This window comes from Felis catus, chromosome C1 (genome assembly GCF_018350175.1).
Source record: "Felis catus isolate Fca126 chromosome C1, F.catus_Fca126_mat1.0, whole genome shotgun sequence".
NCBI classification, from domain to species: domain Eukaryota; kingdom Metazoa; phylum Chordata; class Mammalia; order Carnivora; family Felidae; genus Felis; species Felis catus.
In genome coordinates this window covers 210,751,774-210,771,240 of record NC_058375.1, presented here as the reverse complement: position 1 = coordinate 210,771,240, position 19,467 = coordinate 210,751,774, and the positions used below count along the sequence as shown (strand labels likewise).

The following is a 19,467-nucleotide window of genomic DNA, read 5'->3' as shown; positions in this document are numbered from 1 at the left end:
TGATATCTCTATGAAGAAAATGTTATCTGCAGTAGAGATGCCATTGATTATACTGCGGAGCACATAGGTGACAGCATCTCTGAGTAGCTACCTTCGTCCTAATCAGCTGTTTGCCATCTCTCATTTACTGTGCAAATCTGATTGACCTACTCACATTAAAGTCTTCTTGTGCAAGAAACATTTAATTAGGTTTCTTAGAAAGAGTCTAGAACAGCAGTGGGAGCCTGGAGATTCTTCTCTACATGATGCCCATGGCTCTTCCAATGGGCTTCCCTTGCTCCCTTTATTTTATAGGTCTTGCTTTTTCTTTCTTTCGTGAAAATTGTATGTCACATTTGAAAGAATGATTTCTTTGGACAGTGTTTTTCATACTGTGACATGCTATTTTAAAAATGGTATTTGTTTAAAACCCTTGAGTAAGCAGAGGGCCAGGGGTGCTGGGCCTGGAATGTCCACCCCAGGCGCTGTCCAGCCTGCAGACAGCTGAAAGCATTGATGTCCTACTATTCCAGCACTCTTAAATTCTCTGAGTCTACTTGTTTGGAGGGGTTGATAAATCTGTGTTTTGAAGAAAGATGAGTCTTTTTTTATGTTGACATTATTCAGTTAATTTTAAGGAGCCTTCCATCATTAATCACCACTCATGCATTAGGCAAATACAGCATTTTGCGTGTAAAAATTTCCTCCTTAAAAGGTTTGGTGCTGCTTTACATCTTTACACTTAAAATTACCAGAAAATGAAATTTGATAATATTTTGATAGTATAGGACTACAAAATGCAGATCTTGCTCAAATTTATAATTCTTTGTTACCTTCCGGGGCACCTGGGTGGCTCAGTGGGTTGAGTGTCCGACTTCGGCTCAGGTCATGATCTCATGGCTCATGAGTTTGAGCCCTGCGTTGGGCTCTGTGCTGCCAGCACAGAACCTGGAGCCTTCTTTGGATTCTGTGTCTCTGTCTCTCTCTGCAATTCCCCTGCCCACTCTCTCTCTCTCAAAATAAATAAACATTAAAAAAATTAAAAATTCTTCATTACCTTTGCATAAAACCTTGAGAGAAATAAAAGCCTTGCAGAAATATAAATATCATTACGTGCCTAGATATAACTTTTAAATTTTCTTCCTATTGAATAAATCACTCACAAGTAATCTTTCTGAAACACAGTCATTGGAAAAGAAAACTATAAATCTCTATTACACCAAATACCAAAAAAAATTGGTGCCAAAAAACAAACAGGTGTGCAGGACCAACTGTATGTCAAGAGATACGTGTGGAAGATAAATTGAATAAGATACTCCTACACCCGTATCATAAAAGGAAGGAAAAGACACGCACGTACATTCCAAAACTCTGAGATAGGACTATTGCTTTCATTATAGAGATCTCACCAGAAGAGAGAAATACTTGCTATGGGAAGGGGAGCCTGGATGCAATTAGTTCTTAATGAAGCCTGGATTCAATTAGTTCTTGACGGTTGGGAAAGAACATTGTTAAAAAAAATTCAAGAGGCAGATGAAAAGATATGAGGGAAACCATGTGCATCATCGAGACTGTGCTCTTTAGTAAACGAGTGGGCATAGTGCAGTATCTTAAACATCGGAGCTGCATGAAATGATTCCTGAAATGATTAACAGGTAGGAGCTGAGTTAGGTTCTGTCTTGGATGCTAGGCCATAGTTTGGCAACAAGCCCATAAAATTTTGGGCTCACTGTCAGCAAATAGTTTCCTTCTTTACTATGTCTCAGGGCCTAGCCCAGTGTCTGATAGGTCTGATAGATGGTAAAACGCTACTATATCCTGGCTCAATTAATCAATTGAGGTTTAAGGTCTTGGAATAGAATTACATAACATCAGCAATTTACTGACGGAAACCTTTTTGTGAACACCTCAAATAACCAGATGCTGGGCACATTTACTATTCCTAATGTCTATTAAAAATCCCTCACTGTGAGTGGCAACGTTTACTTCATCCTGTGGATGGCAAAACTGAGTCTCAATGAGGATAAGTGACTTGCCTCGGGCCACACAGTTAACTGGTGGAAAGATTGGAAACTGCAACCATGTCTGTCTCGAAAGCTTACATTCTTACCCTTCGTTGTGGTTTCAGTGAGCTGGGTAGATTTGAGAAGCAGAGGGTGAGGGAGTGAGGGGGATAGAAGAAGCAGACAATTACAACATGAATTGTTAGGACCCCAGCCTCCCCTACCTGCCCTTCTCAAGTATCATCCCCACCCCCCTTTACGCTCTGTCAATTCGCCATGTTGAATTTCTCCATACTACCCACCACAACTTGTAACTAATGTGTATTTCAGTGTTCCATTATTTACTATTTGGCTCCCATGCCATATTTTAAGCTCCATAAATATGGAGGTCAATTCTGGGTAATTCACTATTGGATTACTCAGAGACTAGATTAGTCCATGGTATGCAGTCACATGTGAAGAGAATTAAAGAAAAAATGATTAGCAGAACATGAGACAAGAAACAGACAAAGAAGTAAATGCCAGATGGCATAGATGTTCCAAGTCAGGGCAGCTAGGAGAATTGTTCTGCCATCAACTGCAAACAGGAGAGTTAGGGAGTCAGGTTTCTTGTAGGGACTGGAATTGGGAAAGGCGGGGGTTTGGGTTTAGACACCAAGAGTTTTATGGTGACAGCAGGAGATCTAAGAATAATAACTAACAGAAAAGTGAGAAGCCAAGCTCCAGAGAAAGGTCAAAGCTTAAGCTGTGGACCATTGTGTCATCCTCTGAGTGGTAATTAATGCCCCAAGAGTTAGTGAGCTCTCCGAGGAAAATGACTGAAGAAGGAGGAAAGAGCAACACCCTGAGGTCAGAACTAGAGGGACTATTCCAAGTGACGTTATCAGAGGAGGAAATGCTATTCAGAAAAAGAGACCTTTCTTCCCCACCCCCTCACACCTCCCCCAGCATCCCCAGACCGCTCAGAAGTATCTTTCAAACTCTGGTCAGGTGCACAGTCTCCTGCCAGACCTTCCCCAGATAGAAGCTCCCACTCCTCCAGGGTGATACCTGCCCTGGATCGCCATTGATCAAAGCGCCCACTTTCTTTATCACAGTCCTGTGAATGCCTATCCTCCCCTATTATAGTTTAATTTCCAAAAGGGCACAGACCATTTTTGCTCATTATGATATTCCAAGTGTCAACCATCTAAAGAGTTCAATGAACCTTTGCTGACCAAATATTAATAGAAAGAGATTAGAGACCTAGGAGGGAAACAAGAATGATGTATCATATAGAATGACTAATGAAAAATTGGCAAATATGCAAAGATCCAGAAAAAATGTTCCAATAGAAAACATTGTCTAATTCGTACTTGGGGCATTTGAGTGGCTCAGTCGGGTTAAGCATCCAACTTCGGCTCAGGTCATGGTCTCACAGTTCGTGGGTTCAAACCCACGTCGGGCTCTGTGCTGACAGCTCAGAGCCTGGAGTCTGCTTCAGATTCTGTATCTCCTTCTCTTTCTGCCCACCACCCACCACTTTCTGTCTCTCAATAATGAATAAACATTAAAAAAAATTAAATTGTACTGCATTCTTTTAACAATAACTGTGATGTATCAGTTGCCAACTCTGTGAAGAGATTAGCCCTCAACAAACATTTTCTTATTTGAACCTTGGAATGACCTTCAGACGGGGCTCTAGTTGTCCTCACATAATAGATGAAACTCAGTCCCACAGCAGTTAGATGGCTTGTCCAAGTTTGCTCAGTAAGATGGCACACAATTCCAGTTCTGTGTCTAGACCTCTGGGACTAACCAACCATAAGCTACTGCTTCCTCCAATCTAAATTACTTTTGGAAATAAATAAATAAATAAATAAATAAATAAATAAATAACTGGAGGCATTGTAGCCATGTGTGGGTTACTAAGAGTTTATTTCTCCCTCCTCCTTCTATATCAAAACTCAGTTTCTGTAAATAAATAAATAACTGGAGGCATTGTAGCCATGTGTGGGTTACTAAGTTTATTTCTCCCTCCTCCTTCTATATCAAAACTCAGTTTCTGTAACTTGGATCTTTCTCTATATATAAAGAAATAAGTGTAAAAATAATGCAGAAGGATCATTCTTCATTGTTGAGGACACTCAGGCAATTTTAAGAGAAAACGTGCCATTATTATTTCAAGGTTGTGAACACACAGCACATTCATTAGTAGATCTTCTTCTGAAATAAGTAAATCGGCAACTTAAAATAGCAGATTAAATAAATGAACCATGGAGGAACCCGATGAGTTTTTCTCTTTCCCCCCTCCACAAGTGACTCTCTCAGCAGGGAGATTATATTCAGAAAGCTTCAAAATTATTCCATTTTCAAGTACATATTTTTCCTTCTGGCATTCCTCTGTCTCTCATGGTTTGACTAAACCATTAAACCCAAATCTAGCTCTTCACGGGTTAAAATTGCCTAACCTATGATGCTAAGTGGTTTATTGGAGGCTGAATTTTTATTCTGTTTATTTGGCTCTTCATATATTTGGGGGAGAAGGAGGCAGGCAGAGGGAAAACAGGAGGAGGAGGGAAGAGTTACATGCTGTTCAATACAGAAGAGGCCTTCAGATCGCATGAGTTAATTGTTTACAAAAACTGAGGCTGGGAGCTAGTGGGTGATTTGACCACACAGACAGGGGGCTCAGAAGTGAGATTTGAACCTCCTTACCACCCAGATGAGGTCACTGAAAGAGAGGTGAATAAATGTATAGACCAGGATTCAGTAGAGTAAGAACAAGAAAGTACGTCATTTTAGCAACTTGCAGTAGAGCACTGACTAATGAGGACTTTGGGGTCAGAGAGCCTGGCTCAAATCCTAGTTCTCTAGCTAGGCAAATTATTGACCCCTCTAAGCCGAGGAAAAGAGAAAATATGTGTTTTATTATAGCTAATGTTTATTGGGAATTTGCTATGGGCTAAGTACTATTTTAAGCACATTACATATATGGCCTCTTAAATCCTACCTTGTATGTCTAGTGGTTTAATTCAGATAATATATATTAGGGCCTTACCCCAGGGCATTCTCAATGAATATAGAATTATTTTGTCAATAATTCAATACGATAGATATTAATTATGTCTATTAATGAAATAGATGGGGAAACTTTGTTTTAATCATTATCAGGTGAGCTATTTCTTTAATTATGAATAAAATTCAGATTTTAAGTTTATATAGTGAACGAGTACTCTCATTAAACAAAGCTCTCTTCAGAATATTTCTTTGAAGGCACTGAAAGATTTAGGTTTCATTTTAAATCTCACTTCTTTCTTCTGCCATTTTCTCTACCATAGAGAAGACACTCAGTGTCCAAGGGATATGGAATAACCAAAGGGGAAGTCTTTCTAGCATTTTCCACTGAGTAAGCAGGTCCAAAGAGCTGTTGACTTTCTTCACTCCCGGGATAGGACAGAATAAGGTCTTTGCATATTTTCAGTTATTATTTATTTTAAAAATAGGTACAAACACCCTTAAAGTAGAAGACTTGACAGATTGATCTTTCTGGGCTCATTTTTCTGTTGGAGAAGTTAAATGCAGGAGAAATCTAACAGGTTAGCCAGCTCTCGTCAACATCTGCCCCATCATGAGACAGCATCTATCACAGCCACGGGGATCTCGCAGTGGAAAGCGTCAGGCTGATGCCTTTGGATGTCTCCATCTCTGCCTCTCAGTGTTTCACCAGGAAACCATGCCAATCCAGCCACCACCTTTCTGAGAGACTCAAGTGATTTGTGTCTGATCTCTGTCCTCTTCCTAAGGCTGACCTTGGACAAGAATAAGTAACAGTTGCTTTCTTTTCTTGACCTATGTTGTTGCAACCCTAATGCCTTGTGCTCTGAATATCCAGAAAGTAGAAGAGGTCCAGTGGCTGCTTTTTTGAGGAGTGAGCTTTGAAATGGCTTCGAAGTGATGGTAGTCAGAGCACTTATTAAACTACACTGCGAAGTATTATTAACTGGTATGTTCATTTGATGCTTCCATTTTTAAATCTCTAACATTGTTATGGTGCGGAGTGAACAAAGGCTCTGATTTACTGATGGGTGTTCCACATTTTAAAGAGCACAGGCAAGGGGCAGTAGAAGCTGACAATAGGGATTTCTTTCAGCGTTAACACAAATAGATGTAAAAGTATGCTTTCCTTTGAAAAATTAAAATACTCTGTTGTATGAAAGGAGAGAAGGTTACACTCCCCTTGACAAGGATGGAAGAGGCCCTCGGGCCTGACAACACGCATATGGTTAAGGCATTGCCACCTACTTCATGGCATCTAACCAACGTTTTTCCTCTTGCATTGTTGGTGGGAATGCAAATTGGTGCAGCCACTCTGGAAAACAGTGTGGAGGTTCCTCAGAAAATTAAAAATAGACCTACCCTATGACCCAGCAATAACACATCTAGGAATTTACCCAAGGGACACAGGAGTACTGATGCATAGGGGCACTTGTACCCCAATGTTTATAGCAGCACTCTCAACAATAGCCAAATTATGGAAAGAGCCTAAATGTCCATCAACTGATGAATGGATAAAGAAATTGTGGTTTATATACACAATGGAGTACTACGTGGCAATGAGAAAGAATAAAATATGGCCCTTTGTAGCAACGTGGATGGAACTGGAGAGTGTGATACTAAGTGAAATAAGCCATACAGAGAAAGACAGATACCGTATGTTTTCACTTTTATGTGGATCCTGAGAAACTTAACAGAAACGCATGGGGGAGGGGAAGGAAAAAAAAAAAAAGAGGTTAGAGTGGGAGAGAGCCAAAGCATAAGAGACTCTTAAAAACTGAGAACAAACCGAGGGTTGATGGGGGGTGGGAGGGAGGGGAGGGTGGGTGATGGGTATTGAGGAGGGCACCTTTTGGGATGAGCCCTGGGTGTTGTATGGAAACCAATTTGACAATAAATTTCATATATTGAAAAAAAAAAAGAAAAATTAAAATACTGATAATACAGGCCAAGTGGATTAATTTAACTGTTATAATTTACATCATAAAATGTTTCTTCTCCTTGAAGAAAAATGTCACCTGAGAGTTTCATTCATGGAAAAGAGCTTTAAAATGGAAGTCCATAAGAAGGTGTAGTTACATTCACATGAAAATGGACGCACGTAACTTTTGAGAGACATACCCCAAATTAGAGTCACTCTGTATGGTTAAGGAAGGCAGCATAACTAAATGATTTCATTCACAGGCCTTGGTGTCTTTAAAACCAAATCAAAAGCCAGGAGGCTCTGAGCAACTTGGGGAAGAAGCTCAAATCTCTCTGAGCCTCAAGGTCCTTCACCCTCAAAATAACAATTTCTGTGAAGATCCTTATCTTTAACTCGTACCTTGTAGCATTGCAATAAGGATTAAATTAAAAGGTTAAAAAAAGAAAACTTTAGCACATTTTCTAGCACATTCTAAGCATATAAAAAATAGTAGCTGTACCTATTAATACTGCAAAATGCAGAACGAAAACCACACCTTAGATTAGAACATTTGCTAAAGAGAATTTGTCTTCACAGATCTGAAATGGTTTCAATCCACTAATTTCAAGCGACGTCATGCAATTTACGATTTCCCTTTGTAGTGCGCTTCAAATAGTAACAACGAAAAGCACGTACTGAGAGGATAACCTTCCGTCTGCGCCCCACAATGTGTGACAGCCGTCCTCTCCCCGAGTACTCGTGATCCCACCCCGTGGGTATTATTTTCCCCACGCACAGGTGTGGAAGCTGAAACTCAGAATTGAAGTCAACTGCCCGAGGTCATTCTGCCACCAATGGCTAAGCTAGGATGTCAACTCAGACCCACTCATAGAGGTGCTCTTCAGCTCTCTCCCGTGATGGAAGTAAAAGTGAATGGCAGTGAGGAGGGGGCTGGAGCAAGAGACGTTTTCTACTTTAAATAAAGTTAATCTAGATCAGTGGTTCTCAATTTGGGAGAAGGGTGGGGCTCAAAATACCCTTGCGCTCTAAAAAAAAGTATTGGGGACCTCACAAAGCTTTTGTTTACAGGGATTTTGCTTTCTGACGTTTTACTTTTTTCAAATTCCCAATTAAAGCTAAGAAAATTGGGGGGATTATTTATTTATTTCAAAATGACAGGTCCTATTTTAAAATATTTTAAAGCAACAATAAACACATTAAATGTCAACATGCATCATCTTTTTACACGTTTTTATTTAAGTTCCAGTTAAGGTACAGTGTAATAGGACTTTCAGGTGTAGAGTATAGTGATTTAACACTTCCATACATCACCTGGTGCTCATCACAAGTTCACTGCTTAATCCCCATCATCTGTTTAACCCATCCCCTCATCCACCTCTGCTCTGGTAACCATCTGTTTGTTATCTATAATTAAGAGTCTCTTTCTTGGTTTCTCTCTCTCTTTTTCCCCTTTACCCTTTTGTTTTGTTTCTTAAATTCCACATATGATTACATTCCACATAGGAATGAAATTATATGGTATTTGTCTTTCTCTGGCTTATTTCATTTAGCATTATACTCTCTAGCTTTATCCATGTCATTGCAAATGGCAAGGTTTCATTCGTTTTGATGATTGTATATGTGCATATATATACATATATACATAAACATACCACATCTTTATCAAAAAAAATGGCTATAATCAGCAACACAGGAATTAATATGAAATTTTATGTAAAGTTAAATTGGTTTCAAAAGAAACACCTCTTTTAGTGAAAAGAGTGATGTCATTTTACATTTTTAGCACATCTCCTTAACGTCTAACTTGGCAGAAGGCACCTAGACCCTGCCATTAGCTTCGGCCCATGGCCGGTCTTGCTGTGACACGTCACATGGGCCCTGGAGGACTCCACAGAGGATTTAAGAGACTGTGAGAGTGAAATGGACAAGTAATGTCTTCCTGTTATTATGGAAATTGTTTGCGGGCCTCTCTGGAAGATTTCAGGGTTCCCTTGGTAGGCCAGCCCGCACTTTGAGAACCACAGTTCAGGTAAAATCCGTAAGAGAACTGAAAAGCTGTGTTGCTAACTTTAGTCCACAGTCATAGCCCAAGTTCATCATTCAAATACCTACTTATCCATAGTATGTCTTTTTGTGCTGTTCTAGAAAAGAATGATGGAAATCTGTCATCTCTAGATGATAATAAACATCGAGTGGGAAGATTTAAAAGCAAATAACATTTCTTGGTGAAAACAAGACGTGTTATGGGGAAAATGTGTCAGAATTATATTTGGCTAACTCACAACTGAGCCAAAAATTAATGTATTTTTATCTTTATAGCATAAGACAATCCTTTGTTATACAAATAAAATGTAATCGAAGTGCCATTCTATTTTTGTGGCATTAACCAAACTGATTAAATCTGTTATATGGCTTAAGTGAAGGTAGTAATCAAATGTTAGCAGACATGCACCCTAATAAAGTAGAGGGCACCAGCAGAGCACTGGAAATCTTAAGTAAGTTGGAAAAAATCTCGTGGAATGTTTGGGCAATGTTAAGACACATTAGAAATTGAATTGTTTGGTTATTCATGAGATTGCATCTTCAAAATGTCTTGTCTCAGAAATAGAATTTTTCTTCCGTACTTTAAAATCCAAGCCCAGAAACAAGTCATTTGTAAATCATATTTGGTTTTGTTAATTCATTTATTCAAATTTGTTTTGCTTTACTGTACTGTTTCTAAGTGGAAAATGATTATCACGAGGCACTTTAATTATTCCCGATAATTTTAAAACTTGACATAATACGTTAGGTATTCTAGAAAAATTGAGCCCTATTTCACAGACACATTAGCAAAGCTGAAGCTTAAGAATCATCATTTCAGGGCACCTGGGTGGCTCAGTCGGTTGAGCGTCCGACTTTGGCTCAGGTCATGATCTCGCGGTTTGTGGGTTTGAGCCCCGCTTCGGGCTCTGTGCTGACAGCTCAGAGCCTGGAGCTTGCTTCGAATTCTGTGTCTTCCTCTCTCTGCCCCTCCCCCACTCACGCTCTGTCTCTCTCCCCTTCAAAAATAAACATTAAAAAAATTTAAAATAGATGATAATACAAAAGAATCATCATTTCAGTAGCAATATTGCACCAAAAGGGAAAAACAGTACATTTTTTAAGATTGAAAATATTCATAGAGTGTACAAGAGCACCGGCTCTAAAATGAACTTTGAGCCTCAATGCCAAATGAACCATACCCCAAAATAGTCATTGGAAGTTTCCCCATGTTGGACATCATCGAAGTTTCCAGATGCAGGACTTGATGACAGAAGAAGCATCAGTTTCAATACCATTGCATTCCTCTAAAACCGACTCCTGGTTGACTATTCTACATGTTCTAGAGGTGCTATTATCATGCAAGGTGTTTTTTTTTTTTTTCCAGTATCCAGATGCTCTGAGGTAAAGAAAACACGAAAAACAGGTTTTTCAGAAAAGAACCACTGGTTTAACTAGAAAACCTGACCTTGTAACACTAAGAAGGTTTTCTGGATTCCCTTAGGTCCTTCGAAGCAACAGTCTGCTAGAGTCTACAGACTACTGGTTACAGAATCAGAGGACGCCCTGCCAGATTGGTTTTGTGGAAGACAAGTCTGAAAACTGCGCTTCTGTAAGTAAACACAACTCTCAGGGTCTGGGCTGAGAAAGCAGGGAGTCTGGCAGGTGTGCCCCTGGGAAGGACGCAAGTTTCATAACTCATTAAATACAAGGTTAGGAAAGTATCATTTTGAAAATACGCCACTGGTTCATACGGACCGTTAACACAAAAACACGCAGACCTCATGTTTCTCCTCCCGTTTTGCTCATTTCGACCGGTAAACTAACCCGATCACTTCTCTGAAAAGGAAAAACGATGTTTATATTTTCAAAAATGCCTGAGAAAGAGATTCTGAAATAGGATCGTATGATGAGAAATAAAAGACCATTCAGGGAGCTCTCTTGGATTCTTTCCAATATATTTTATAACTGCTGCTGGTTAGTATTTTCCAACACAAAAACCGCGTAAAAGTATTCTACCATTCTTACAAATTATAGTCATCATTTGAAAACCTTTCCAGCCTAGGAAATATACAGGCATGCATTTTAATATACTAGAGCTGTGCTTTCCATACAAAACCTTCGTTTTCAAGGAAGAGATGTTCTTATAGACACATAAAATTCTTAAGGCGTAGAGTGGGAGCACATATTATTGATATGAAAAATCAGTGGTATGAATTCTCCTTCCTGACGGAGATATGCTCCCTCCTGTATGTTCTACAAAGTGATATGTTTCATTGTAATTGAAATCACCTAGCTCTGTAGGACTCTTAATGACAGAGATTGGGGAAGAGTATTTCCAACGTGGAGAGAAATGTAATTCTCATGACTAAACTGTGAACTTCAGCTTTGAGCTATTCTTGGAGGTAAGTTGAATGCCAGAATTTCTGTTAAAAGGGGAAAAAAAATAAAACACAAAAGAAGGAAGCTAAAAATGGGGTGAAGAAGCTTTTTATATAAAACGGGCAGCACCAGAACTGGCAGACAGAGGATGTGAAACATTTCACACCATAGAGTCTCGTAGCGCAAGGAAAGCCGAGTCCATTCAACACACTTATTTCCATCTCTTTGTTTAGACAAATGATTTTGATTCCACTGCTTTTAGGACTTTTAATCCATTATCCAGAAAACCAGTTGGTGTCTAAAAATCTTTGGGGAAAACAGAAAGGGTTACGTGGCAAATAATTTGACAGTGATCTGTCCTTTGCAAATTCACTTCTGAGATGAGTCGGGAAATACAGGCATTTATGGATACAGATCTCTAATCACATCGTGAAAGGGAGAAAAGTGGGACGTAAAAGCTATCCAGCTACATTCTGGAAAAAGTTGTCATCCAAGCAGCTCCTGTTTAAGAAGTCTCCCACTTAGGGCCGCCTGGGTGACTCAGACGGTTAAGTGTCTGACTTCGGCTCAGGTCATGATCTGGTAGTTCATGAGTTTGAGCTCTGCATCAGGCTTTGTGCTGGTGGTACAAAGCCTGCTTGAGATTCTCTCTCTCTCTCTCTCTCTCTCTCTCTCTCTCTCTCTCTCTCGCATGCGCGCGCGCACGCGCTCTCTCTCTCTCTCCTTCTCTACCATTTCCCATTTGCTCTCTCTCTCAAAATAAGTAAACTTCAAAAAAAAGAAATGCTAAATTTATAACCAGATTTAAGATTACCCTTGGCTCTCCCTAAGCGAAGAGAACTCTCCTCACACTCCCCACGAACCCCAATGGACTCAAATTTGGGCTTAAAACCATATGACTTCCTTTCCTAATTCATTGTCCCTTTATAGTGTCCGATGACATCAGTGAAGTTGAGCTGAATCATCGTTCCTTTACAGTTCTTTCTATTCTTTCCAAAAGGAGAAAAACCTAAACACAAATAAAAGGCATACTGGAAGATTTGTTTCCCCACAATGTTTATAAAAATTGTCCATGACTCTAAACCTAAAAGAAATGTCAAAATCCCTATAGCAAAGTAGCCCTTATCTCTCAAAAGAATCGTCTACTCCTTTTTTCTTAATGTCTGAGTCCTTTCTCTCTTTCCGACTTGGCACATATTTCTAGGGAAGGAAGAAGAAACACAGTCCAGAGTTAGACATTGCTGAAGGGAGGTGACGATCTAGAGGAGAAACAGAGGTGAACTATGGAGATTCCTGACCAGAGGGGGGCCTGGGTGGCTCAGTCGGTTAAGCGGCTGACTTCAGCTCAGGTCATGATCTCGCAGTCCGTGAGTTCTAGCCCCGCGTCGGGCTCTGTGCTGACAGCTCAGAGCCTGGAGCCTGATTCAGATTCTGTGTCTCCCTCTCTCTGGCCCTCCCTGTTCATGCTCTGTCTCTCCCTGTCTCAAAAATAAATAAACGTTAAAAAAAAAAAAAAGAGATTCCTGACCAGAAAGTGGTCAGGGAAACAGTACTTAATTGCTTTTCAAAAACGTTCTCCATAGCAGGATGAAAGTGAAAGTTGAATTTAAAGGAAAAACGACTGTATTTTAAAATATTATCCTCATTCAAGTTTCATTTAAAAATGTAGTGTAATAAAATCACCCCAAATCGAAATCTCTTTTCCAATAATCACAACAGAATCTGAGGAGCCTGTAGCAAAGTTGGCTTATATTTTATTGCTTTGTACTCTGTTCATGGCTCTATGTTAATCATCGCTCCTTTAACTCATTTCTTCCCGATCAAAATTAACAGCCAACGCTTTCCATTCCAATTAGATTGGCTTGGTATCCATTCTACTGAACTAAAAGTGTCTGAACATGCAGTCCTGAGGACTAAGAACTTTGTGAGCCAATGTCTTCTGAATTCAAGATGGCCACATAAAATTTTTATTGAATGACAAACTCAGGCTTGGAGAGCCATCAGGAGCCATCAGGCTTGGAGACCCATTGTGCACTTGGGTCAGTATGGCTGTTTGTTCTCAACCCTTAAGCAATGAGGGTTTGTTTTTTGTTTTTTGTTTTTTGTTTTTTTTTTGTCATTATTTCAATAGAGAGCTACGTTCATTTCCCAGCTAAAATGAAGAGTCTAAATGAGAAGTAATTTGAGGCAGTCAGAAATACAGTAGGCGTGCCAAACACGAACAGCTTGCCCAGAAGTCTGGCTCCAGAGTGCCCTACAAGTTACCCTCAAAAATTTTCGATAAGCTATCAAATATAAACAATATGCTTATGTTTTTCCAAAGAGACTTATCCTTTCAAATTACATAATTTCATTCTCTTTCTAATTTGCCAGTCTGGAAAAAAAAAAAAAAAAAAAAACCCTTACACTAACATTAACTTTCAGGGTGGTTTTTTTTTTAACCTGATTATTTAAGAGAAGGAAATGTGGAAAAGAATAATGGAAATGGAAGCCAATTTCTAAACCCAACAGCTGAGTCATTATCTTAATAGAGGTGTTTAACACAAAGGGTAGGGATTGGACTTTTCAGGACTCCTGACTTTTTTTAATTAAAAACTAATTTAGTTGCTTTCTAATCCACTATTACCCTTTGCTATTTACTCAAATTTAATTTTTTTATAATCCTCTTTTGATTTAATGCTTCATTAAAATTACCTTGACAATTCACATTATTTCTATTTATAGCTACTGTCAGACTCTTTCCTTACTGATCATTTTAAGACTTGGCTATCACCCTCCAAATAAATTATACCCTCTAGCATGCATTTTAATTGACGAATCACAGTATTTGAAAATGTGCTACATTCGCCTTAAATTTTTAAATAAATTAAGTTCTTAGGCAGGCTTCAACATTCCACACATGATATTACAAAACTAAGAAGATATTTGGCAGGTGTTCGGTGGGTCTCTGATGTCAATGCAACCCAGTGGCAACAGTGACAAAACGATATCTCAGATGACAGCTCTTTATTCTATATTACTTCTCCAAATATTTCTATATTGAATCTATTCTAAAATTAAACAAAAATAAGTTAAGGAAAAGACAAACACCCACTTGATATGGTGACCTACAGAAAAATCTAGACTCACATGATCAAGGAAAAATATAATTATAGATCTATGAAGGGACATTTTACATTATCTAGTCCAGATATTTACCAACTTTTCAAGCAACTTTTCATGTGTTTTTTTCCTTAAAAAATCAAGTTTGGAACTTTTAAAAAAATTATTTAATTTTAGACATACAGAAAAATTGCAAAAATTCCTAGAATTCCCAGATTCCCCATATGCTAACGTTTCACTACGTTTGCTCATCCTTTCCTTTGTGTGTATGTATGCATCTGTGTGCATGTATACATATAGGATTTTTTTTCTAAAATTTTTGAGACTGAGTTGCAGACACAATGCCCCTTTATCTTTGCATACTTCAGTGCAGGGCTTAAATATTTAAAATGAGGATTGAACCCAGAGCTGCAGAAACTCTTGTTCAGGTTCCTCATTTGGTACCCACTGCACAATAATTTTCCTTAAATATCTATGCAACAGTTTTCAAGAAGTTAAATGTTGCCCCCATAAAAGTGAAAAATCCAGTGCTGATGGAAGAAATCAGCCAGACTGAGCAAAATGAAAGCCTTGTATTTAAGTGCACCAACACTCTTCTTAGGAGGCAGCTTAAGTACCGTCAGGGTTGAGTTGCACCCGTGAGGGAGCTCTCAGTTTGCACCCGTGGTAGAATATTCCTTCCAGCTTCATGCAGGACTGCTCTTCAAGAAAAGTTCTTCCACCTTGATATATTTCTAGGAGTTTTAGTACCCCCACCTTGATTGATCCAGAGGAACTTTTTGGAGGCTTGCTTCTTAACCCAACCTTAGATAAAACAGGTAAGGCAAGGCAGCGCTAGCAAATCTGATCTGTGTGGACGCACCCTGCCCTGAGCAGTAGCTCCTGAGGCACCTTGCGAAATCCACCAGTCCCAGAGAGAACTTTGACTCTCGGTGAAATAAAAGTTCCATTAAATTTTGCCAAGTCTCTGGAAGCCAATAACTTAGAACGCTTTATGGTGAAGCATGACACAGAGGGATGGTGGAGAAAAGTCTCCCACCGAAGCAATTAGGTGGCTTAACATGCGGGAGGACACATGCAAGAAGCTGAAACCTAGAAATGTGATAAACAGAACTGAGATGGAGCTTTTGATATAACTTAAGGACTATACCCACAGTGTGTGGCGAAATAATACAGTAGTAATATGGGTGTAGACTTTAGACCCAGCCCATACATGTATCAATGCCGTGCATCTTGAAACTAAGAGGAAGTTTTTTACAAGTTTATTTTCCTTGAAACTTGAGTTTGTGTTGTATCACTTATGTTGTGGAAAAAATGCTGCATAATAAAAATTAAGATTATTGACTTTCTTTATTGGCTCAAGAAATTGCAATGTACATCTAAGCATTACTAAGTAAGTGGAATGAGACTTCCAATAATTCATAGCATGAATAGGAATTAAGAGGGAAATCTAGATGGCTATTTGTAGGACTATTTAAGCTTGATACAACTGTAGACACCAATGTTTCAATGTTTACACTTCAGTAAACAATAGAAACAAAATGAAAAGCCAAGTAACAACTCTATGCATATATGTATATATGAAAGCCTCACAGTATTAATCTCAGTGCATTAAGAGTTGCCACAATTCATTATGAAGAGGTAAAATTTCCAATAGCAAAGTTGGAGAAAAGCCAAACATAAGAAATTCATTGAATAATACGATTGTTAATATAGACATGAAAAGAAGTCAACCTCTCTGATTATCAAAGGGAATCCACTATAACCATTACAGAATTTGTTTCTAATAAACTTGTTAACATTTTTTTAAATTTTTTTTCAACGTTTATTTATTTTTGGGACAGAGAGAGACAGAGCATGAACGGGGGAGGGGCAGAGAGAGAGGGAGACACAGAATCGGAAACAGGCTCCAGGCTCTGAGCCATCAGCCCAGAGCCCGACGCGGGGCTCGAACTCACGGACCGCGAGATCGTGACCTGGCTGAAGTCGGACGCTCAACCGACTGCGCCACCCAGGTGTCCCAAACTTGTTAACATTTTTAAAAATATTTACAAAATAAAATGAAATAAAATGATATAAAATAAAATAAAATAAAATAAAATAAAATAAAATAAAAATGGTTACATCCAGTGTTGATGTAAACACAGTTAAGAAGACACTCAACAACCTACATAAGGAGTGGAAACTGACAAAGTATAATATTTCTGGAGAAAAATTTTATAATATGTGCTATCCAAAACATTTTAAATATTCACGACTATTCATTCACTTTTAGAAGTGTTTTCTAGGGGCGCCTGGGTGGCGCAGTCGGTTAAGCGTCCGACTTCAGCCAGGTCACGATCTCGCGGTCCGTGAGTTCGAGCCCCGCGTCGGGCTCTGGGCTGATGGCTCAGAGCCTGGAGCCTGTTTCCGATTCTGTGTCTCCCTCTCTCTCTGACCCTCCCCCGTTCATGCTCTGTCTCTCTCTGTCCCAAAAATAAATAAACGTTGAAAAAAAATAAATAAATAAAAAATAGAAGTGTTTTCTAAAGAAATAGCCGCAGCTGCATGCAGACTGATGTAAAATATGGTTGATGTGCCAAAGCAACATACCTGCGGCAACACAGCAGCCTGACTTAGAATGTGGGGTCTGGAGCCAGGCTGCTTCGATTTGAATACCACCTCCCTTTTTAGCTACATAATCTCTAACAAATTGTTTAGTCTGTGGCTCATTATTTCTCATCTGTCAAATGGAGATGCTAATAGTGTTTATCTCATGGATTGTAAGGACTAAATGCATTAACATTTCTAAAGTTCTAGAACGGTGCCTGCACAGAGTAAACATTATTAAGTATTCAGTGAACTTAACAGCATATGACGGCAAAACATAGAAAGATCTCGCATACCCCACAGTACAGGAATGGTTAAATACATGTTGGGTAGGGGCGCCTGGGTGGCGCAGTCGGTTAAGCGTCCGACTTCAGCCAGGTCACGATCTCACGGTCCGTGAGTTCGAGCCCCGCGTCAGGCTCTGGGCTGATGGTTCGGAGCCTGGAGCCTGTTTCCGATTCTGTGTCTCCCTCTCTCTCCGCCCCTCCCCCGTTCATGCTCTGTCTCTCTCTGTCCCAAAAATAAATAAAAAACGTTGAAAAAAAAATTAAAAAAAAAAATACATGTTGGGTATTTATACCATGAAGATTAATGCATTCTTTGGAAACCAGGTTTGCAAAAAATATTTCAGCACATGGAAATAAAGACTCACAGTATAATTATGCATAAAAAAATAGGCTCCAAAAATTATACATAATATATATTAAGCAGGACACGTTAGTCAATTGAATGAAGGAAAGCGAAAAATCAAGAACAAGTCCTGTTGTTTGGGCTTAATCTTCCGGATGGATGGAAGTTTCACTCACTGTGGGGGGGAAAGACTGAGGGGAGGGGAATGTCGGAAGTGGGAGGAGAAGGATAGTGCTATGGAAAAGAATGTCTTCTAGTTATCCAAGTGGAAATGTCAAGTTGGCAGTTGGGTGTTTAAGTTGGAGTTGTTGGCAAGGGCAGGTTGAGAGATAAGAGATTTGAGGGCCTTCGTGGTTATCCTCAGGGAGGTGAGAAGCTCAGTCAAAGCAGAGAGGGTGTGTAAGCAGAAAAAAGGCTTTGGTTTGCAGATGAGGAGGATGGGGTTTTCTGGTAAATGTGCTTATACGGTGATCTCCATGTCCCTGACCGCCCCCTGGCCAAATCAAGAGATATTTCATTTAAGCGTGTTAACCTGAGTTTCATATACATAATGGAGTATTTTATGTATCTTGATATTTTTGCCACTAAAAGCACAGTCGTATGAATGGACCTGAGTGTACTTTAAAACCTGGGTGTTCATAACCATTTCTCAACTGTTTTTTTTAATTCATTTTGACAGAAGGATGCTTTATTAAAATAGCTCAGAATAGCTTTGAGTTTCAAATTTCACACGATTCCTGCTATTATAGCAATGTTCCTCTGAGTGGAAAGTCTATCAATCAAGAAAGACCAACAACAATACACAATGTTTCTCATTAAATACCTTTCAGCTTCAAGGATATTGACTACATAATTTCTATTTCTTCTTAGTGGAATTATTTATTTGGATCAACATGTCTTTCTTAATCAGTTCTTCTAAAATCCCAGGAAAACTAGTTAGAAGTAATAGCATTTTTTTTTTTTTTACAATTTAGAGTCTCAGTCTCTTTTTTTTTTTTAATGAGTAAATAATGAGAAGAAGAAATTTAAAAAGTGGGTCTGGCCAATGACTGCTGTAGGATGTCTGGTTTTTAATTCACAGCCTCTGAATTCTATTCCCCTCTTTTCTAATGAGACAAGTTCAACCTAGAGGTCTATTAGGAAAGTGCTAAAAAAAGAATTTCTGCTCTTCCGTACTTGAATATTACACTCTTGTTAAGACCAGAGACAGCCCTCACTTTACATTTCAGACAGTACTGGGAACATTGGCTGGTCCATAAAGTCTGTAATGGTGAAATTGAATCAGAAACGTATGAAGGCTAAATTCTGCCTCGGGTTTGGTTAATACAATCATTCACCAGACAGCCTAAGTCAGCAGGGGCTCAAGCGGTTTTATTAGGCACCTAGGGATGAATTCTTCAAAAGCAGGATCTGTGAACCTTTGGCCCTGTTCTCGGATTAGTCTGGATGATTCTTTGTTGCTGCGGGAAGGGGGCTTTCCTGTGCATTGCAGGGTATGTAGCAGCATCCCTGGCCTCCACCCAGTAGATGCCAGTAGCATCCACTCTCCAGTTGTAACAACCAAACAGGCCTCCAGATGTTGCCAATCTCTCCTGGCTGGAGGTGGTGGGTGAGGGGCGAAGTGACACCTCGTTGCAATTGCTGCTCTAAAGTTTCTCAAGCTTTAACCCCTAGTCTCTCCTGAGGTAGCTCCTATTCGTGTGTTTCAACTTGAGTTGTCCCTCACCACTGCACAGGCATGGAAGGAGAGTACCACCTCCACTTGTCCCAAAGGATCCCAGCCTACCTGTTACACCCATC

The 19,467-nt window shown here is 39.4% G+C and overlaps 1 protein-coding gene and 1 non-coding gene across 4 annotated transcripts in view; both read left to right on the top strand.

Annotated features, from left to right (window-relative positions):
• The window catches only part of SPHKAP (SPHK1 interactor, AKAP domain containing), a 160,829-nt gene that overhangs the window by 49,922 nt on the left and 91,440 nt on the right, over positions 1-19,467 (top strand). For all 3 annotated transcript variants that reach the window (XM_019838800.3, XM_019838801.3, XM_023259769.2), the window contains exon 3: positions 10,469-10,576. In XM_019838800.3, the coding sequence (XP_019694359.3) occupies positions 10,469-10,576 (108 nt within the window). The remainder of the gene's footprint in view (positions 1-10,468; positions 10,577-19,467) is intronic.
• Positions 6,168-6,292, top strand: LOC111562172. Its single transcript, XR_002745216.1, has one exon. It is a non-coding gene; the product is annotated as a U6atac minor spliceosomal RNA (small nuclear RNA).